Genomic DNA, 23,810 nt, shown 5'->3' with positions numbered 1-23,810 from the left:
TTGACATCTCCCTGCTCCTCTTTAGGTTCCCTGGCTGTCTATCCTCAACATAGCAGTCAGAGTGATCCTGGTGAAGGAATAGTCAGATCCTGGCATTCTTCTGTCCAAACCCTGCCAATGGTTTCCTTTCTCGTACAGAGAAAAAGTCAAAGGTCTTCCAGTGGCTATGAGGATCTCCATGATCTGACACCCCTGTTCCCTTTCTGGTTGCTTCTCTAACTTTATCTAATTATATGCCCTCTGGAACTCTAGTTGTGCCACTCTGGCCTCCTTGCTATTTGCAGAGCTCTTGGACTCACTGCTTTGCCTAGAATGCTATTCTTTATACATACTCATGTCCAGTTCTTGTACTTCCTTCCGGACTCAACTGATTCAAAAGGTCATTCCCATTGAGGCCATCTCTGATCAGCTTATTTAATAGAGCAACCTATTTCCTTGACTTCAACCCTACATACCCGCTTATTCTTGCCTGCATTATTTTTTTTCTCTCAGCACTTAACTTCCAATACAATGTATTTACTTATGAAATTTTCTGTCCTATCTCCCTCCTCTAGAATGTAAGTTGCCTGAGAACAGAGGAGGGTCATTCTGAGCAGACGTGCCAAAGGAAAGTCATGGCAGGGGAGATGGGAGGACTATGTATGAGTCCCTGGTGGATTGCACTCAAGCTGTGCAAAGTCAAGCACATGGCCAATGGGATCTTAGTCTCCTCTTCTTACAGGTGAACTGTAAAATAATGAGGACTCTTTCCAGGAATAGCACCATATGCATAGTCAGAGTAGAACCTGGAAGAAACCAGTAGGATATGGCTAGCCTGAAAAAGTGAGAAGGAATGGGAAGGGCTGCCTAGGAATGGGAAGGGGACCGAAGAGATGGAGCTGGAAATAGCAATGGGTGAAGTAAGGAGGGATCTCTAAAGGATGGTCACAGAAATAAAGTCCTATTAAAGTCCCAGTGGTGACTTTTGCTCACCCCTGCAAGATGGGATTATCAATCGTCCATGTTGGTTGCAACTAACTGTTCAGCTACCCTCTCCTCCCCAGGACCACATGTTTTGCCAAACTGCAATCCTTGCCCAGGAAAAGCTCTCTGCCCACACCTAAATGAGACCAGGTCACAATTATGCGACAATAGGGACAGTGGTGGCCCTAAGGACAAACAAAGAGAAAGAGGGAGAAATGGAAAATGAGTTCCTGCTTCCTATTAATGTTAATCTTGCACAGCAAGTTCCCGAGCAGGTTTCATTTGTTTGCTTATTTGCAGCAAAGAATTTGGTGAGAAAATCTCTGTGGGGAGATAAATACCTGTAAAACACTGTATACAATTTCCCAGGGAGAAGACTTGTGTGAAAGCCCTTATTTCACAAAGAAGAAAGAAAGGGGTATTTTATGTGCATTGTGGGTGAATTAGCGAGACCTGTCTAATCTCTCCTGAGAGAAAATCTCAGAGTGGGGTCTGCTCTCTGTGTGCATTTTTTCAAGCTATTTCCAGATGGGATCGTTTTATGCTTCTTACCTGCAGACCTCTGCTGATGTGTCTTTCTTTTCTGTTTTCCTGCAGATGGACCAGCAACTTCAAATCAGTTACAACTTCTCTCCAGAAGTAGAGTTCAGGGTTATAAGGTCACTCACCCTGGGCAAAGTCACAGGTATGTTGCTCTAGTTCATACCTTTCCAGTGGGCTTTATTAAAATAAATGAATACATAATTTTCATTAGGGTGTTTAAGGATTCACGTCTGGAGCCTTTTGCTCCCATAATATCTGAGATCTGAAACCAAGATTTCCTATTCAGAAAACGCCAAGATATATCTGTGGCAGAAATAGGCACTGCATTTCTATCTACTTTATAAAAATTTGCAAGAGGTAAAATACTAAAGTAATTTAGCAGAATACTTAAATTTTTACCTAAGTTTAAAATGTATTTTTAAGTTTTACTTAATTTTAACTTACATGTATGAGTGCATACATTAAGGATTTGAGCAGCTCAATAGTTCATCAAAAATTTTAAAGGCATTGTAATTTCCTACTCTAATAGTGAATCTTTTTTTTTCTACTGGAAGTTCTGTCAATTTTCACTTTATGTATGATGAGAGTATTCTTTACATGCATACAAGATGGAAATTTTTTATCTACTTGATGAAGTGAACATTTTATCACACTTAAGTGATCTTTTTAAACTTTAATAATGTCTTTTTATGCTTAAATTTATTTTGCCTATTATTAATATGCCTATACAACTTTGCTTAACTTAGTGTTTGCCTGGCCTCTTTTCTCATTCTTTTTCTTTCAATTTTTCCTTTTCTTTCAGCTTTGTAGGTGATCTTGTGAAGAACATACTGCTAGATTTTATTTTTTATACCCAATTTGTCCATCCATTTTTTTTTATAATGGCAAATGTAGGTCCTTCTACATTGTGGGGCTACTTGTACAGTTGGACTTGTTTCTACTACCCTATTTCCTATGTACCCAACTTTTCCTGTGATTCTATCATATTCTTTCTGACTCTCTCTATCACAGTACAGTGCACAAAACATTAATAACTCAATGCATGGTAAGCAGAAATACATTTAACACAGTAAGTTAGTTGCTTACAAAATTGTGGTAGTATTTACAGTGTGGGTTCTTTTTGCGGTCTTTTGGAATGACTTCCTCGTGCCCTATACTGTATGCAAATTCACAAGTAGAAGGAGGAGGTCTCTGAAAATTGGCTGTGGAGAAGACATCACAGGCACCTGCTTTTGCTTGCCAGTAGAAAGAGCTGAAAGGTAGAAAAATGATTCCTGCTACAGCCCTCAAGCTTCATAAAGGGTTTATAATTTCCGGATGTAATTTTGATCCAGAAACCTAGCTGCAGTAGGGTCAAAAAAATGTCCATTTTAGTTCCCCAAATAGCAGTTGGAAGTACCAATCAACACTGATCCCAGATTGAATTTCATTTATTTCTGATTCCATTCACCCTCCTAATAATAATCATTTTATATTTTTTAGATACTGCTTATTTTTTATTTATTAATATAGAAACTAGTTTATATATTCCTCATTTCTTCCTTAATTTCAGACTTTTCTATCTTCCGCCAGACTTTATTTTCTTCTTTTTAACTAAATTCTTTTGAATTCTTTTTTGTTTAAGGTTCCCTTCATTTTATATATTATATATATATTACATATAAATATATATAATGTATATAATTGTTTTAATATATATTTATATATATATTTATATATATAAATATATATAAATATATATTTATATATATATTTATATATATAAATATATATATATTTCCTGAACAAAAGGTTTTTATTTTACCTTTAATCTTGGAAGATAATTTTGCTAGATCTTCAATTTAATATTGAAGAATATTTTCTCTCAGATGTTGAGAAATCAGCCAGAGGTGTGATGGAGCCAGTGGCACTGGCCTTTAAGTGCCAGGTATACATGTCTCTCCCCAACTCTGCATCCTTCAATGGTGGCAGGATGCCAGCTTGAAATCAGCTGTAGTAGGAGGGTTTACACTGTGGATATCAGAAATGCTAAAAGCCAGGACTTTCCCTACATCTTCCTACTGAAGAGCCAGTTTCAAAGACTCACTGGCACATCAGTGTCCTCTTGTTTTTTGGCTTCCCCAGTTGCTACCAAGAAGTCCACTGTCCATCTGTCCTGCTATTGAAGGTGCTCTGACCACCTCCATGCCTACCATCTACAAGTTGATTTAAAGTCATCCTTTTTTCTTTGATGTTTTGCAGTTTTTTCATCAGGTATCTGCTTGTAGATTTCTTTTTAAAGTATCTTACTTGATATTTTTATGTTTCCTGTTCACTATGTCATACGTATCTATGTATCCAATTCCTATTTATTATTCATATGTATCTGTTTATCAGTTCTTAAAAATTCTCAACATATCAAATATTGATTCCTCCTATTCTATCTACTCAATTCTTTTAGATCTAAATTATATTAACTTAGTCTTGCTAATTCTATCATCATATTTCTTACCCTCTTTTTATAGCTTTCATTCTTTGATATAACATCTTGCATTCTGGGCAATTCATTTGGCTTTAGCATCACATTCACTAGTCCTCTCCTTATTTAGGCCTAATCCCATTCAATGAATCATTTCTTATTGATTTTATCTTTCATTCCTAAAAATAATATTTTGTTCTTTTTGAAGCATGGCTATTAATAAAGATAATTTGTTGTCTCTGTTCTTTTGTTTGTTTTCATCTTTTATGTATTTAGGCATTTCATTAATAGTTATTAAACATTTTGTCTCTGATAATTCCAACATCTGAAGTCTGTGAGGGTCCCAGTCTGTTACTAGCTGTTTTCTAAATTTTTCCTGTGGTAGCTTGTTTCCTTATGCTGTGTGTGTGTGTGTGTGTGCGCGCATGTGTGTTTGTTCATATTGATTGCAATTAATTTGTGACAACTCTAAGGATCAAAAATTAAGACACTTTCCTCAAAATAAGATTTTTTTTTTAACTTCTGCCAGGTGCCAGGAGGTACTACCAATTTAGGACAATTTTAATTTCTCACTTTTTTTTTCTGAACAGAGAAGAAATACAAATTCGAGCTCCATACCTGAATGAGATCAGTCTCCTGGTTGAAGTCTTAGCAGAAATGTTGTTACTATTAATATCATTAACCAAATTAAAACACCCTTGGAAAGAGGGAAAATGTAGGCTTACGGACCACAAAGCCCAGACCTTTTTCATGGCCCCTGCTCTGTGTAATGAAAGTTCCAATAATATCCTCTTGTTAAAAATGAAAAAAAAAATCCTCATTAAATCTTACCACTGTGTATAGCATCATATGACCCTTCACACTTTTAGCTAAGCCAACAATAAGGCTGGTGAATTGAAACTTTAAAGCAAGGTACTACAGACAACTTGTTATTTTATTTCTGGTGCTTTGTAATTATCAGATAGAAAAGAACTGTTAAGATCGAGGAGGAATAATGTATTCATCCATTTTGGCATTGCCATAAATACTTGAGACTGGGTAATTTATAAAGAAAAAATGTTTAATTGACTTATGGTTCTATAAGCTGTATAAGAAGGATGATGCTGGCATCTGCTCAACTTCTGGAAAGCCTCAAGAATCTTAAAGTCATGGCAGGAGACAAAGGAGGAGCAGGCATGTCACATGGTCAGAGCAGGAAGAAGAACAAGGAGGAAGGTGCCACACAATTTTAAACAATTACATCTCACCAACTCCGTCACCATCACAATGACATCAACAAGAGGATGGTAGTAAACCATTCATGAGAAATCCTCCCTCATGAGCCAATTACCACCCACCAGGTCCTAACTCTAACATTAGGGATTACAATTCAGTATCAGATTTGAGTGAGGACACAGATACAAACCATATCAAATACCCAATAAAATGTCTTCATTGTTCTAAGGATGGGAGATATCTGCCTACTGGGCTGCTTTCCCATTTGAACTGCCGTTGAACAGATGGAAGGATTTTGACCAACACTTAACCTCAACACTCTGGTCTATGAAAGTTCCCTAGCAGAAGGTAAAGGGAGACCATATGAACATCCAGGCTTATTATTTAGGAAGGACACTAATCCTGGGGGACCTTTGGAACAAGGAAACCAAACCCCATGTATCAGAAATACAGTAGAGTAGGGATGGAGAAAACAGAAAGAGATGATATTAAAATGGCTACATGGAATTAATGATAAATGCAATTGAACTTCACAATTTTAGAAAAGATTGCTTTGTAGGACATTTCCAACTGTAAATCAAATACTAGAAAGCATTTTTCATGGTAGATACGAAAAGAAAACATACGCAGTAAATCTAGTGTCTCAGTTTTCTTCAGTACCATCAATAGCACTTCATTGCAAAGCAAAAGCAAGTTTGTTCATTTTCTTTTTGTCTGAGAAAGGAACAATTCCTTACTAAAGAGGACAGTGGTTTAGTACATACTCTGTACCAGCCACAGCGCTACAGATACTGTTATAAATAAAGCAGTTTTTTGTTTGTTTGTTTGTTTGTTTGTTTCCTGAAGGTCCCCATGATGTAGATACCGGCCCATGAAAAATAGCAGATATAATTGCGTACATTAAAACTTCGCTGTTGGTTCTCTAAGAATGTTGATGCTCAAATCCATCAAGTTACAGGATATTGCAAAGTTTATTCTTTGGTTTACTGACATTTCTTAACTTTCAAGAGAGATTACTTGGTTCTGGCCTATTGCATCAGTGAATTTAAGAAAAAAAACATTAAAAGAGAGAGAGCACATATTTAGGGAAGTAATCCATTTGGAAGAGATAATGTTTCTGGAAACTTACTTATTTCATTTGAAAGTATAGATGTGTATGCCTCAGATTCAAACATAGTGTGCTTTATCACTGGTATTTCTAAGTCTCTGTTTAACTTGGCCCTGTCACAAGAGTGTAGAGAGCCAGGCAGACGTAGAAATTGAAAAAACTTGAAACTTCTCAAAGAAACTCTGCCTTTTTTGTTTTTAATTTATTTTTTTTCTGGTCCTGATGTCCCCTTCTTTACTCTTCTAAAATACATCAAGAAAATTTGATTTCAAAACAAAAACTACTATTGTTTGGTGAAATTAAGAAGTAATTGTTAATATCTCTTCTGAGAGAAGACTTCTTGCCAGTCTGCAGAATTAAGAAGTAGCTACTTTAAGAAGTAGCTGCTTTTTAAAAATATGGAAACAGGTTAAAGTTTAGGTGGAAAAGAATTATAGTACTGCCTTTAAACTGTTGCTACCAAATTCTGAAGAGACATTAAAATGGTATTTGCACTCATGGCATGCTGATAGCATTATATTTTTATGCAGCCAACGTTTATTAATCTCCTATTTGCCAGTTTGATAGGCCAAAGCTCATACCTGACAGAGGCATTATTCTTCTGCTCCAATGGCTGTTTGCCCATCTAGATTTCAACATTTACTTGCCTCAAAAAAAAAATACAGAAATTGAAAGAATTTCTTCTCAAGATGCGTAAAATTTACAGCTAATCTGTAAATTGCAGAGCTATCTGTGAGCACTTACACATGATTTTGACGTGTTAAAATGAGTTCTGATTGCATCTATAGAACAGGATTCTTTAATTCTCCCCAATCCCTCAGGTTTAAACTTTGAGCCTACTGTGTCTTGTCCAACATTACAGTATCATTGAATGAATACCCTGAATGCTTTCACATAAAATCACTTTATAAGCATCTTGCAGAAGGTGAGTTACGGCTGCCATTTATAGAAAGCACAGAAGAATTTATGCATATAAATAAAAGGTGTGTACTTCAAAATGCTCACTTTGGAAGACTGTACTCTAATTCCTTTTGGATTTTGGACACAGACACTTCTTATGATTCAAATCTGGGAGTCATTGCTAAACTAGGAAGCAAAGTTCTAGAATGGAAGATGCTCAGCTTTTTGGAGACAAATTGACCCATGTTTGCATCTCTCATGTAGTTAACCATTGTGTGACCTTGGTGAATTTATCTAACCTGCTTATGGTTCCTTATTGGTAAAATGAGGATAGTAATACTTAATTCATTTAATTAATTCACAGAGCTGTGTATTTCTTGAAACATTATATGCAAAATACTTGGTATTTAGCATATACTCAAGAAATGTTTGCTTATTTTTTTCTTTATTTTCAAGGTTGTAGAAACATAAAAGAGAACTGTGAGGGTTTTTTTTTTCTGTTTTCTTTTTTGTTAATGTGTCTGTCAAGGTGACTGTAAGTGTAACTTCCAGGGAGGTGCTCAACTGTGCTCCAAAAGAGCAATTCTGAACCATGGTGAGTCATGTAGAATCTAGTGTGACTCATTATCAATTAGCACTGTTTCAAGAGTGTATCAAACTCATACCAGCTTCAACAATAACAACAAAAGAGAAAATAATAGTTGGTGAAAATAGAAGTTTCAAGGTGTAAGATCTGCTTCAGGTACAGCTGGCTTCAGAATCTCAAATACTATGATTCGGGTTTTTCCAGTCTGTCTGTTTCTCACTCCACATTTGACTACTTACCTCTTGGAGGTGCTTCATTTGCCAGCAAGATTTCAGTGGTAATGAAGGTGAAGTCATCAACTCCAGGTTTAAGTAGCAGCAGTTCAACATTCCATGTGGAAAGAAAACCCTCACTTTTAAAAGTTCCAGAAAACTTTCCTTATGTTAAGTCATGGGATTGAGTTTTCAAGGACCAATCCCAGACCGTGACAGTGTTCAGGTGATTGGGATCTACTGCATGGCCATGGCCAAATTATTCACCCACCTATGGCTGTGAAGAGAGTGGAGTTAGTTCAATGTTAATTGCATGAGTTGATCACAGGGAAAGGCTACTTCTCAGAAGCAAGTTGAGCTGTTCTTACCAGAGAAAGAGAAAAATCAACAATGATCTAGTAATGCCACCTCTTTTTCTCTTTTGCATTTTGCTGTCCTTCTTTTAAGAGGAGAGAAGAGGGTGCAGTTATAGCTATGGGCTAGGAATTGTGGCTGATTTGGGGAAAGGATTGTGCCTTTCCCATCAACAGTTCAAATATGTTGTGGTAGGAAAAATAATAGTAGAGCTATGCTCTTTTAATGAATAAATGCATGTAATCTTCTTTAGAACAAGTTTATAGCTTCCAAAGTGACTCCTCTAAAAGATTATTTCATTTTAAATGCATAGGCTTCTCAAATTATATTTCATTTTGTTTATGGTCATACATAGTTCTTTAGTAAATACTAAATCTCCAAACCACAGCCTCTTTCAGACTCAAATCCTAACGTTGTGTGTAATTGTTTTATATTGTGTCCAGATAATTTTTAATGATACTGTCTCTTTGGGTAATACAGTATTTTAGATTCGTTAATCTAATCTGAACTTCTGCATCATGAAATAAATGGTGTGTTTTAGGGCATCCTGAAATATCAGATGTCAATAATCATCCCAACTCCCAAAGATGCATGTCTTATATTTTCTACTTTGTAGATAACCAGCATTGAATTGCAACTGGGTTAGATGGGATTTTTGTTATTTTTTTCCTTTAACAATAACAAGTTACATTTTTTTCCCCACAGAGAAATTCAGTAGATGATTTAGTTTCTCCTCATGCAACAGGAATGTGTGTTATCTTCTGATTTAAGATGCAATTTTGTTTCTGTGTGTTAAATGAATCACCTCATGATAGCAGTGCCAGCGTGCTCCATGCTCTGCACTGCTTTGTAAAAGTTGTCTGTTTTTTCTAAGAGTGAAACCACTCTATGAATAGCATGCCCTTGAGTTACTCATTTTATATCGTCACTTGCCTGCTCTGTCTATACTAGTGACTAAAAAAATGAATGAAGTAAAAATATCAATGATATGTTGTTTCCAAATGCAGACTGTCTTCAGCTGGGAGGAGCTGCTAGTAATCTCCTTCTAAGAGGGGTGGCCTTCAAGGATTCGCCAGACATTACACATCTTTGCCTGCCTGTGATAGCGAAGGATGTTTTGTGTGGTGGCCCAGAAGTCACATGACATGACTCTCATTGATGTAAACTTCAAATTAGTTCTCCTCAAGCAAAAACTATTGAGCATTACTATGGCCACACAATGTGTGAAACAAACAAATAAAACAGCAAAAAAACTGTCCTTGTTCTAAAGATCTTGCTTATCTTAAAAATTAGTTCTTTCAAAGGAAAGTTATTTGGGTGGGATCTGTTGGTAGTATTAAAGTTTTTCAAGGTTTTGAAGTATCCTGTGTAGGCTACGCTAAATATTAGATTTTCTTCACTGTTACAAAATAATAGTACTAAAAAAGGTATAATATTTATAGCATGCTAATACCAATAGTATTGTAAAACTAGTAGTTACTGTTAGTATTATTATTTGATAATATCTTTCTGTATGCTAAGTCTAAACTCGTTCCTTATGTTAATTTATTTTTCCCCTGGTCACTACCCAGGGAGATAAGTACCATTCTTATTTCTATTTTTATAGATGAGAAAATTGAGTCACAGAGGTTCAGTGACTTTCTCAATATCACATAACCAGTAAGTGTCTGGATTCCGCACTCCTAATAAATCCTGCCACAGTTTGGTTTTTAAGGAATGATATGAAGTATTTCACACAATGCACAGTTCATTTTTCTGCTGAGAAGCTCTGCATCAAAAGTTTGTGTTTTTAGACTTAATGGGCTTAAAAGTAGAGGTAGAGTGAGGGAGTCTTTAATCATGGAGAGAGGATGGCACATTTCTTGTAAGTCAGACTTTGGAATCAGCTCTGGGTTCAAATTATGACTTCACCACTGACTAATGTGACCTGGACAAATTACTAAATATTCCAAACTTCAGTCTTCTCAATTAGAACACAGGTATATGTTATTATAACAATTATAATTCTGAAAATCTGGTGGTAATGCAAATGATGTGCCTAGGATGATGCCTGACATTTAATAACAGCTCAGTAAGGTTTGTAACACCAGTATAATAATAATATAAGAAGCCACTTCATCCAACCTAGCATTTTCCCTTTTGGACTCTAATTGCCTTCCAGCTAAAGGTATTCTAGTCTTTATGTAACAAAGCTTAAATTTTACTCTTCTCTCCCACTCTAGGGGAATGAATGGATAAGACAAGGTGTTGACATGACTTTAATTGATGATTGGTAAACGGTGGAGGCAGTGGTGTGGACAATATTTACTTTTTTATTTTTTTAATTCGTTGGTTTTTTTTTTTTTTTTTTTGGAGATGGAGTCTCACTCTGCCACCCTTGTGCAATCTCCACTCACTGCAACCTCTGCCTCCTGAGTTCAAGCTATTCTCCTGTCCCAGCCTCCCAAGTAGCTGAGATTACAGGTGCGTGCCACCTTGCCTGGCTAATTTTTGTATTTTTAGTAGAGATGGGGTTTCACCATATTGGCCAGGCTGATCTCAAACTCCTGACCTCCAGTAATCTGCCCATCTCGGCCTCCCAAAGTGCTGGGATTAAAGGCATGAGCCACCGCACCTGGCCAACAATACTTTTGATAAAATCATCTGAAAAGAGTTAACTAGGCCAAAACCCACCTGAAATTATTTAAACTTATTTTCTCAGGAGTCAAGCTGCCTCTGATGGGTTATAATCATGTTATACTTCGTGAGTCAGTCAAGCTTAAAATCATCAAATCTAGTCCGATGCTTAAAGATCCCAGACATTACCACCGTCCCTCTCCCCTTCTCAGCATGGGGTAGTCATGAGGTTCCAAAGACAGGACCCCCAGCCTCATTTACAGTTTTATCTTCCCTGCTACTGTATTGGCAGACACATATTACATGTTCTATAATGTATGTTGAAGGAAAACACACACAGGCACATGCATGCACACACATATATGTATAATGTATAAATATTAGAACTGTGGTTACCTGAAAGGTTATCACACTACCCATGACTGGGCCGAATGTTGTGCAGCTAGCTGCCTCCCTGACTTGGATAAGTATCTCCAGCTTCCTCTTACGATGTATTTTTCTCACAAGTGTGTGTGGTAGTGAGATGGGAAATGAATGTGTTGGGAGTCAGACAGTGCTGAGCTCAAACCATAGAAAGATTGCTTCTTAGCTCTGTCATGACTAACATCACCTTTCTGAGCCTTGGTTTCCTCATCTGTAAAGTAGGAGTAGTAATACTTGCTTTATTTATTTGTTTTGAAGATATGAAATAATGCCTGTGAAGTGTCTGGTGCTTAGTGGTATTTGAAAACAGCAGCTACTGTTAATAAGATCATACAACCATGCTGCCTATTGATTTTCTTTGCCTGATATCCGTCTTCCTTGCCGATGGCTCTGCTATTGATTTGTTTGCCCTTTGCCTGGGGAATCTGGGCCAGTGTTATAAATGTCAATGTTGACAAGGTAATGAAGTAAAAAGGATCCGAGCTAAGAGTAATGAACTCCCTGCAGCGGCCTTGTAGGGACCTCTCTGAAGCTTGGTGAAAATGGAAGCACTGTATTGGCCAGAAGCTGAAAGAAACAAGCGGAACAAGCACAGATTAGAATTCTAGGTGCTTTCCCACACAGAAGGAGAGGGAATTGAGGCTCAAGGAGTGTTGTGTGGCCACTGGTTACTCATTTAGTCTGCCAAGATTTTATTTTTGCAGGATGCCATTAATGATAATAAATTGAGTTTTAAAACAGATTAACATAACATAAAGCTCAGTGTCACCTAGGAATGATTGTATATGTCATTTATCCGTTTCTAAGAATGATTTGACCTGAATCTGTGGATTTTTCCTTTACACTTGCACAATTATCATTGCCAGTGATCAGTGTCAGAGCTAGGGTCTTGTGGCTAATATTCTAAAGTTCTCTGCCTTTTTCTTGATAAAGAATCACATGGCCTGCTTCTTAGTGAGGAAAATAAATAAGTAAATCATTCTACCTAGGAAATTTCTAGTTTTAGTTCATTCCCTAAAATCAACTGCTGCCTACTCTAATCAACTGCAATCATATGTAAGACTTGAATATACGCCTTATCCTTCTCACTTATTTTCTTACCTTTTTCTTCAAAATGATTCCACAGAATATAAGCCTTGCATAGAGCATGCCTCCCATAAAAGATAAACATTATATAAATATTTGGAATTAGTAAATTGCTCCCTAGCATTATTTGTAGATAATTCATCGAATGCATTATTGAATACCTATTATATACAAGGTGATATAATAAGAGAAAATATGAAAAGTTTAAAGAAGTAAAGCCTATGGAACTTTGTTCCCAAAGTGATAAAACAAGTACCTGTGATGATAAGACATTTATTTAATTAGGATATGAATAGTTTTGATAAGTGCTTTACAGATTGAGTGTGCTTAATATTCATAAAAGGGAGAGACCATTTCTAGCTGAGATGACCCAGAATGTTATTGTGTGGAAGATCACCTTGACTTTGGTCCTGAAGCACAGGTTTGACCTCAATAGATGGAGTACATTCTAGGAAGGAGGAATGGTGTGAACCAGGTAAGACTGTAGGAAGACAAAGATAGTAGGATAGGAACAGTAAATAGGCCATCTGAGAGGGTTTCATACATGCAGCAGAGTAGAGAGAGACAAGGGAAACAAGAATAGTCCATTGGGAGAATATTACAGAGGACATCCAGTGCTCTGCAAAGGCATTCAGAATCTATTGTGCAGGGAGAAGAGAGCATGGAAGGGAGCTCTTATGGTCAGAGCTGCTGTTATCAGCCTCTCTTGTTAGTAGCAAGCAAGATAGAGGAAAGAGAGACTGGTGTGCAGGCTATGCTAATGCCTATCCTTTGGATTTGAAAGAGATAGCAACGGAACTGGGGAGCAGGTGCAGGTGCAGTTTGTAAAATAAGAATCGAAAGATTTGGGTAATTCACTGGGTAGGTGGGTGGCAGAGTACCCAGGGAAGGAATGGAGAGGACAAGAGGAAAGGAAATTAGAGCAGTTTTTTCCAGTCATTGCAGAGGGAAATAAATGCATTCTGGTCTGGCCTGAGACCGAGTTTACTGACTTGGGGCATAAGTTACAATGGATTATAAAGCTGATACCTTACCCCCTTCCTTTGAGCCAGCTCTCCAGTCCTGCTCAGCTGCTTCTGGATTTGAGAAATCCCTATCGTCAAGAACAGGGGGAAGAGAAGTGGATTGGATTGCTGTGGGGAGAGTCCAGTTGGGGGCCTTCACTGCGGCAATGACCACAGTAGTCCACAGCTGCATGGGACAGATCTCTCCCAGCCTTGAATTTTTTACAATTGCCTGACTTGTATTTCTTATATGTGTATGTAGCTGCTTCCTTGGGAAAAGTGTGGTCCTTGAAGGCAGGAACATTTTGTCATCAATATTCTTATCACTCCCACTTTGAAACATGGGCCTTTGTGCTCTGTCTATGCTTCTATGTGTTTCAAAATACACTTCTTCTGATTAGTAATGCATCACAGGTGGTAGACATGTTTTCAATTCAAGGGGGAAATGCTTGCACTCCTATTCCTGATTTTAGGATCCCTACTAGTGTGACCAGTCATACTAGTCTACTCAAGACTGAGGGATTCCCAGGGATGTGGGATTATAGGTCCTAAAACTGAAGCAGTCTTGGGAAAGCCAGCACAGCCCATTACCTAAGCCACACTCAGTTCAGGGGTTTTGAATAGTTTAATGGAGCTGGACCCAGGGCTTTGAATGCCAGATGAACAACTGAGTTTCATGCTTTGCCCAGCCACAGCTGAGTTCAGGGGCCAACATCCCTGAGGATATGCTGTGGTTTGAATAGGTGAGGTTAGGAAGGAGTGAGAATGAATCAATCAGCCCACTGACCAGCACTCACTGAGTCTCTGCCGGGGTGCAGCATAGAGCACCAGGTGTGCTGAGATGACAGGAAGCGGGTGTGGGATTGTTTATACCCTTAAATATTCAGTGCCCTGGGTGGAAACCCAAAATTGTGTGCGAGCAGTAATTACAGAACAATTGATCTTTAAAGCATGGAACTTGTATTCAAAGCGCATCATTAAAAGACTAGAGAAAGGAGAAATCAGAAGTAAAACTATGTGTAACCAAGATCCTGTTTCCCTACTGATTTTGGTTGGAAGGCCAGACCTTCTCTATGAAGGATGACACACTCCGTCTAGCTTATGCAGAGATGCTGTCTTCATCAGAGAGAAGTCCTGCAAATACGCATGTTTCAGATGCAGATCACATCAGCTGCTTTAGGTCTGTGAACAGGAAGCTCCATATGTGTACGTCTGTTCTCACACTGCTAATAAAGATATACTTGAGATTGGGTAATTTATAAAGAAAAAGAGGTTTAGAAGACTCACAGTTCCACATGGCTGGGGAGGCCTCACAATCATAGCAGAAGGTGAAGGAGGAGCAAAGGTACATCTTACATGGAGGCAGGCATACAGTGCAAAAGGGAGAAAAGCCCCTTATAGAACGATCAGATCTCATGTGAACTAACTCACTATCACAAGAACAGGATGGGAGAAACTACCCCCATGATTCAATTCTCTCCCTCCCAAAATACATGGGGATTATGGGAACTACAGTTTAAGATGAGGTTTGGGTGGGGACAGAGCCTAACCATATCAATATATATCATCCATTCTCTTTTTTTTTTTTTTGAAACTATCTCCCTCTCTTGCCCAGACTGGAGTGCAGTGGCATGATTTCAGCAACCTGTGCCTCCCAGGCTTAAGCAATCCTCCCACTTCAGCCTCTCAAGTAGCTGGGAGGACAGGCTCACATTGCCAAGTACAGCTAATTTTTGTATTTTGTATAGAGATGGCATTTCGCCATGTTGCCCAGGCTGGTCTCAAACTCATGGGCTCAAGCAATCCGCCTGTCTCAGCCTCCCAAAGTGCTGGGATTACAGGTGTGAGCCACTGTGCTCAGCCTGTATGTGCCCATTCTGACAAGAGCTTACTTTACATTGGGAGCTGCAGAGGTTACTTTGGCTTGAGGTGGGAGATAGGGGCTTTGGTCATGTGTGGGTAGAGTGCTTCTCAAAACATGAGTGAAACTTTTATACACAGAGACACCAAGCTAAGCTTTCAGAGTTTAATATGGAATTTCCAGGTTAAATTATCTTTTTTATAACTCTGGGTATAGCAATGTTTTTTTGTGTGTGTACATGTATGTGTATGTCCATGTGTGGTGATGTACATCCTGGTACAGGTATGTATGTGCATGCATATGTGTATGTTTGCATTTGCCCATGTGTGTACACATATGGGTACATGTACACATATATTCATGTGTGTGGGTTTGTACATGCATGTATATGCATATGGGTGCATGCTTGCATGTGTCCATGTATGCACATGCATATGCATGTATGTCCACGTGCATAAAGACCTGTGGGCAAGAGTGTGCTATAACTGTATTGTATATATGTATATCTGGATATCTATGTTTCTGTGTATTTGTGTGTATATATATATGTCTCTGTGTGTACAGGCACATGTATATGTGTGTGTGTAAATGTATGTCTATGCTTGCAAATGTACGTCTATGCTTGCAAATGTACATGTACATGTATGTTTCTTTCTGTATAGTGTCTGTGAGTACATTTACATACATGCCCATGCATGTGCACATGTGTATGCACGTACCCATGCATGTTCTGCTCTGTGAGTATATGTGTATGTGCATATCTGTCATGCATGTCTGTGTGCATGCACATGTGTGTACCTATATGTACATAGTTCTATGTATATGTGTATTTGAATATCTGTACATGCATGTCTGTGTGCATGCACATGTGTAGTCCTGTACACATGTATGTCAGTGTTTTGCATGCATATGTATGTGTGCATTCATGTTTCTCTCTGTGTGTATGTGTACGGGAATACCTGTACGTGCATGTCTCTGTGTGTGCATTTGTTTGTATGTGTATGTGCATGTTCCTTTCTGTGTGTATGTATGTATTCATATCTGGACATGCATGTCTGTGTGTGTGTCCATGTGTTTTGCTTCTTTTCTGAGTAGTCACATTTCCCAATTTGCTTTTTCTCTGTTGTATCATGTGATCTCTCATTCTTACTAGAGGCTTTACTCATGCTTCTGATGATCTTGGACTGTGCTCATGTTTCAAAAGGAAGTGTCTGGAATGCATTGCCTTGGAGCCACCCTGAAGAGTAGCGCTGGGCCTTTAGTGAGATAACTCCAATGTCTTTATCTTTAGCTCATTTATCTTGGGACAGGCACATTTCCTATAAAAGACTTTCCCATCGCTTGCTTAGAGAGAAAGAGGTTCTGAAAGTCGTAGTGCAGACAAGAGCTGGTGGATGTCAGGGTCTGCTAGGTAAAAGTCCCTTTATGTCTCATTTTTTGGTGAGCACCCTTGCCTCAGCTATCAACATTACCCTCACCTACCTGTAATAACCCCTCAGTCTCATAGCACTTCTTTATTCATTTTCCAAGCAGTATACTTATTTGGGGGGTATAAAGGGTACTTTTTCGAACTATTTTCTCTTTCTCTAAGATTGCTTTACTTGCGAGAGAATTGCTGTGAAGCTGGCTGGGGAAGAACAAAAGACTTTTAGATGCTAAGTCTTCTAAATGTAGAACCCACTCATATCAGTCAGGGTTCAACCAATGGAGCATGACTAGTAGGAGATAATACATTGAGATTTATTGCACAGAATTGGTTTGCATAGTTATGGAGGCCAGGTATGATGTCTGAAATCCACTGGGTAGGCCATCAGGAAGTGCAGCTGGAACTCTCAGGCATGAGTGGAAGTTGCTGCCCCTAGGTGGAATTTCTTCTTCTTTGGGAAGTCTTAAAAGCCATTCTGCTCATAAGGCCTTGCAATTGATTGAATGAGACCCACACAGATTATCTAGGATAATTTCCCTTACTTAAAGTCAACTGATTATGGATGTCATTCACGTTTACAACGTACCTTTACAGCAGTACTTGGATGAGGGCTTGATTGAATAAGTAGGGACTATAGCCTGCTCAATTTGACACATCCTTAGACCATTATAATACCCTCTTTTTATTTTTTATTGAAGTGAAATGTACATAAAATTAACCATTTTAAAGAATACAATTCAGAGGCATTTAGTATATTCACAATATTTTGCAACCATTGTTTCTATCTAGCTCCAAAACATTTTCATCTCACACACACACACACACACACACACACACATACACACACAAAACAACTCAGTACCCATTAAACAGTCACATCTCATCCTCACCCCTCCTCTTAGCTCCTGGAAACCACTAAGCTGCTTTCTGTCTGTATTGATTTACCTATTTGAGATATTTCCTATAAATGGAACCATACAATTTGTCACATTTTGTATCTCACTTCTTTCACTTAGCATAGTTTTGATATTTATAATATTGCAGCATGTAATATTATACTACATTCCTTTGTATGGTTGAATAATATGTTGTATGCATGTGCCAGGGTGTTTTTTTAAAAAATCTATTGTTCTTTGATGAACATTTGAATTGTTTCCATATTTTGGCTATTGTAAATAGGGCTGCTGTGAACATGTGTATATATGTATTTATTTAAATACCTGTTTTTAATTATCTTGGGCATATCTCTGGGAGGGGATTTGTTGCCTTTTGAAAGCCATTAACACGCGAGGGCTAGCCCAGTGGAATCAATCAAGGAAACTGTATATTACAAACTGTGCTTCCCACACTCTTACCATTCTCCTTGTCAATACAAAGAGATATTTAAAGATGATTCTGGTTGGATTTATTTTTTTAATTATCCTACATTTGTGTATCCAAGGGCAGGGTTGCCACACTTTACCCTATCAATTCTCAAATATAAGTTAATGAGGATAAGGATAATCATGGGGTAACATCCCAAGGTTATTCTCTAATATGTGGTTCAAGGAGATTTTGTTAGCAACTAGACTTGGGGCAAGTAGTGGAATTGGAGGCAGGAGTGTCTCTGCACTCATAGAGCCCTCTGACAGCGGGCAGCTGCCTTACATCTCTTGGTTGCAAATCTATCGTCTTTGAAATGTCAGAGACTGACAGATGATCTTTGGAGTTTATTCTAGTTTTGAACATTATATGATTTTGTGATGCATGAAAATGTTATGAATTTTGGCTTTGAAAATTCTGATGCCAAATCTGACCCCAAAGTCATATTTCATGTTACTTTTTAAAAGGGGAGAAAAAGAGAATTGAAATCCAATTTGCTGACCCAAATTGATGAATTTCTGGGCTGCAAGCAAACCTACTTTTCAGTAGGTGATGAAAAAGAAATTGAGCTTGATGATATTTACAGTTAAAACATTAACATGCATTTAATAACCACATGTAAACACAAGTGTAAATATCTTATGATATTTTATACTTTTAACCTGTGGAATTCGAAACTCCCCCTGCTTACCTCACCGGGAGGCATAGTTCCTCACCTTTATAACTGACACCTGTGCATGTACTGACCACATGTCCTGGGCTTCCCATGGAAGTACTCCTTTCATTGACTGCCGGCTGCAAACACGTACCCAGCCACTTTGACTGTTAATGAGCTCTCATTCTCATTTGAAATATATCATTACTTCTGTGTGTGGTCATCCTGGATACTCTTCATCTTTTTCCTTTTTCTTGGCATAGTGAAAAAAATATGGAATTTGGAGTCTTATGCCACCAACTTCCATTGTAGTCTGGACTCTGAAGTATGATTGTTATGTGGATCCTGAAATCTTTTTGACAGCAATTCCTAGTTTATAGTACTGTGGTGACTGAAGCTGTGTAAGCTCTTAGTTCCAATTTAGGAGAGGCATGTTGAAGGAATCTGGGACTCAAAGTGTTGGCCATGCCAAAGGCTTTAAAAGAGGAAAGAGGGAAATCGAAAGAGCTGAGATATGTAATGGATGGGACTCAGGATCTCGAATCAGGACTTCTTATTTCCCCTTGCATTCTTTGATAAAATCTATGCCTGAAAATTGCTCAGGACTTCATCCCATCTAATTTTTTTTGAAGGATCAGAGGGATTTTTTATCATATGTGTAGGAAAAAGTTTTATTATGCATCATTTATATCCATCTTGTATCTTTGTGATTGACTCATTTTGAAACTCTGATATAAGAATTTTGAAGCTCTGAATAAGAATTTCCTTGTGTGAGGTTAGGAGGAGAAAATTGGAATCAAGGGGAGGAAGAAGAAAATTAGTTGACTCACTTATGAAGTGGATGTTATGAGTAATTTTAGGTGTCAGCTTGGCTGGGCTATGGAGTGCCCAGACCTTTGGTTAAACACTATTCTGAGTGTGTCTGGAAGAAGGTCTCCAGATGTAATCAGCATTAGCATTGGTAAATAAGTAAAGCAGATTGCCCTCCCCAGTGTGGGTGGGCTTCACTCAATCGGTGATGATTACTGAATAGAATCAAAAGGCTGAGTAAGAGGGAACTCCTGCTGACTGCCCTCAAACTGGAGCACTGGTCTTTCTCTACCTTTGGACTGAAACAGAAACATTAACTCTCTTGGTGATTCAGCCATCTAGCTTTAGGACTGGAATTGACACCCTCAGACCTCCTGGATCTCCTGCTTGCTGACTGCAGGTGTGGGGACTTTTCCACCCCCATGACCATGTGAGCTAATTCCTTATACCATGTGTTTATATAATCATATTGGTTCTGTTATTCTGGAGAACCCAGACTCATACAGTGGAGGTTTCCGTTCTGAAATTGCACCTAGTCATCTAGACGTACATCAGAAAAAAATGGCTCCCTTCTCTGTAAATAAGGTACTAAACATGTATCTTTCTTTGTGCTCTGCTTCTGGAAACTCTAGAATTCTACAAGTTACATCTAAGTTATTAGCAATTGCAGTTTGCATCTCAACATGTCAATAAACTTGAAGAGCACTGAATTCAGATTTCAGCTTACTATATCTCTTGGACACACATCTTCAGTGGTCATAAGTAATATAAAAACCCCTTCTAACCAGGGCTTCCATAGATGGTGAGGGATGGGTTAACATACTTTTCTATTATAGTTAGCCATTCCTCCCTGCTCCCCAAATATTGCCTGTCTCTAATTCATTTCTGTTCCTTTGGGAGGGAGATGCTTATTATTAAGCATCAGTAGAAACACATCTGGCAGCAAGAGCTGACACTTCCATAGGTGACAGGGGGAGGACAGTACGATTGTGAGAGTTTGAGATCTGACATTGGACAGACAGAGCCTGAAGCTTGGCTCAACCACAGGTAGCTGAGACCCTGGCAAGTTCCTCCCTTTATCTGGCTTCAGTTTTCTTATCTGAAAACCAGGAATCATCACTGCAACCTACCAGAGTTGTTTTGATGATTAAATAACTGTGTATGTATGTATTATATGCTTTTACACACACTGCTTAGTGCGCAGTGACTGCTAAATATTTAGGTGCCATATGGAGGCAATTATAGCTGGGGAATCTGAAAATGAAGATGAAAGAAAGAACTCCTGTGAAATTCAGTCTAGAAAGAAAACTTGGCAGAAAAAAAACTTCATGCCTCCTATTCTCTCTGTTTTACCACATTTTCATTCCTGGCATGGGAGACCCCATGTACAGCCTGGTCTTGCAGAGCCAGGCCCTGTAAAGTCAGGCAGTGGAGGTGGAATGGGACAGACAGGAAAGTCCAAGACCTGAAAATCCAGGATTGTTTTTTGTTTTGCTTTATCTAAAATGCAATGAGAAGTCATCAATGATTTTTTTAAAGAAGATTGGTTTCTTTTTCTTTTTTAATAATTTTAACTTTTATAATATTTTAAATACAGAGGGTACATGTGCAGGTTTGTCACTTGGGTATATTGCATGATGCTCAAGTTTGGGATATGATTGATCTCATCACCTAGTATTGTGTATAGTATTCAACAGTGAGTTTTTTAACCCTTTCTCCCTTTTAATAGTCCTCAGTGTCTATTGTTGCCATCTTTTTATCCATCCTAATGTTTAGCTTCCACTTATTAGTGAGAACACGCAGTGTTTGGTTTTCTGTTGCTGTGTTAATTCATTTAGGATAATGACCTCCAGCTGTATCCATGTTGCTGAAAAGGACTTGATTTCATTCTGTATATGGCTGCATAGTATTCAATAGCGTATATGTACCACATATTTCTTATCCAATCCACCATCGATGGGCATGTAGTTCGATTCCATGTCTTTGCTATTGTGAATAGTGCTATAACGAACATATGAGCGCATGTGTCTTTTTGGTAAAACAATTTATTTTCTTTTTTAATATATACCTAGTAATGGGATTGCTGTGTTGAATGGTAGTTCTGTTTTAATATCCTTGAGGACTCTCCAAACTACTTTCCACAGTGGCTGAACTAATTTGAATTTCTACCAACAGTGAATAAACTTCTTTTCTCCAAGCCTCATCAACGTTTGTTGTTTTTTGACTTTTTAATAATAGCTATTCTGATTCATATGAGATGGTATCTCATTGTGGTTTTGATTTGCATCTCTCTAACTATTAGTGATGTTGAGCATTTTTTCATAAGTCTGTCACTTGTGTGTCTTCTTTTGAGAAATGTCTGATCATGTCCTTTGCCCTTTTTTTTTTTAGTAAGGTTAGCTGTTTTTAGCTTGCTGATTTAAGTTTCTTATAAATTCTAAATATTAGACCTTTGTCAGATGCATAGTTTGCACATATTTTCTCCCATTGTGTAGGTTATTTACCCTGTTGATTTCTCTTGCTGTGCAGAAGCTCTTTAGTTTAATTAGGTTACATTTGTCAATTTTCGTTTTTGTCGCAATTGGATTTGAGGATGTGGTCATAAATTATTTGTCAAGTCTAATGTCTGAAATGGTGTTCCTAGCTTTTCTTCTAGGATTCTTATAGTTTGAGGTCTTGCATTAATTTTTTTTTTTTTTTTTTTTTGAGAGAAAGAATCTCGCATTGTCACCCAGGCACCCAGGCTGGAGTGCAGTGGCACAATCTCAGCTTACTGCAACCTCTGCCTCCCAGGTTTCAAGTGATTCTCCTGCTTCAGCCTCCCAAGTAGCTGGGACTACAGGCATGCACAATCATGCCTGGCTAATTTTTGTATTTGTAGTAGAGACGGGATTTCACCATGTTGGTCTCCAACTCCTGACCTCAAGTTATCTGCCTGCCTCAGCCTCCCAAAGTGCTGGAATTACAGGCTTGAGCTACCACACTGAGTCTTACATTTAATCTTTAATCCACCTTGAGTTAATTTTTGTATATTGTGAAAGGTAGGGGTCCAGTTTCATTCTTCTATGTATAGATAGCCAGCTATCCCAGTGCCATTTATTGAATATGGAGTGAGATAGGATTCTTAAATATAGCATTTTCCTTGTCTTTTCCTAGAGAGCTCTTTTCTAAGCTCTTTTCTAAATTTTATGCTTTTGATTTTAGCGTAAAGTATTTTTGTAGGTGTTCACTCAAGTGCTCCTTTATGATATAGCTGGTGTTTATTGATTAAACTAAAATGCAAACACACTTCTTGTCTGTTAGTGCTAATGCCAATAATTGCTATGATAAAAATAGTAGCAAGTGCTTTTGGGTTTTGTTATCATTTCAGATAAGGTTTGTTGCCCTCTGGATCAGTGATTTATTTTGGTTTTATTAAAGTATTTGAGTGATTTAAACCAAGACAGTATTATCACCACTGTTATATGTGCTAGGATGCTGGGAATAAATATTTCAAAGACAGTCATATACTGTCATTTTTTAGAAGAATTACTGAGTTTTAGTCAACTGGCATTTATTTCACTGAAGCTATTTATCCAACTCTATTGACTTATATCTGTAAATTCTATAGGGGTAGAACTTTGGGAGTATTAGAAATAACATACATAGATTTCAGGAGAACAGCTCTTTAGATTTATTATTTTTATCCTGATTTGAGAGGTGAGAAAACCAATGTTCAGTATCTTGTCCAAGCTTTGTCTAGTACATGCTGTTGGTGCTCTATCATAGCCCCTGCCTTTACCACTTCAATGCCAGCTCAGTTACAACCTCCACACCTGAAATTTTGCTAAAATCTTTCTCTGGTCATAGAAGCTTGTTTTCCCTATCTGTATGGCAATCCGGAAGTGCCCAGGTTTTGCTTCCTCCTGGGAATTATTTTCAGCCAATTATAATGTGAGCTGATGCATTAATATCTTAGCTCCCTCACCATCCATAGAGATAAGTCTGATTGTGTTCTTCATTGGCTCCTGGAGTTTTCCTAGTGAGTTTAAGCTCTCGTTGTCCAGTGCTGGTTGGTTCCCTTAATGTTTTCTTCCCCTCCTTATCTCTGCCACCACCCTGTCAGTGCTTTCTTCACTTCTCAAATAAACTACCTGCACTCTAATGCCTGCCTTGGTATCTGCTTCAGAGCAAATTTAAACTATAACAGTCACCATCCATTCGTCAATTGGCTGACCTGGTGTGCAAA

General features: G+C 38.1%; 1 protein-coding gene across 1 annotated transcript in view; it reads left to right on the top strand.

Moving 5' to 3' along the window:
* CNTNAP5 (contactin associated protein family member 5) overlaps positions 1–23,810 on the top strand; it is an 874,937-nt gene that overhangs the window by 820,397 nt on the left and 30,730 nt on the right. The window contains exon 21 of the mRNA XM_054478744.1: positions 1,561–1,648. Within this exon, the coding sequence (XP_054334719.1) occupies positions 1,561–1,648 (88 nt within the window). The remainder of the gene's footprint in view (positions 1–1,560; positions 1,649–23,810) is intronic.

This window comes from Pongo pygmaeus, chromosome 11 (genome assembly GCF_028885625.2).
Source record: "Pongo pygmaeus isolate AG05252 chromosome 11, NHGRI_mPonPyg2-v2.0_pri, whole genome shotgun sequence".
NCBI lineage: Eukaryota > Metazoa > Chordata > Mammalia > Primates > Hominidae > Pongo > Pongo pygmaeus.
This window is presented reverse-complemented; position numbering and strand designations above follow the sequence as displayed.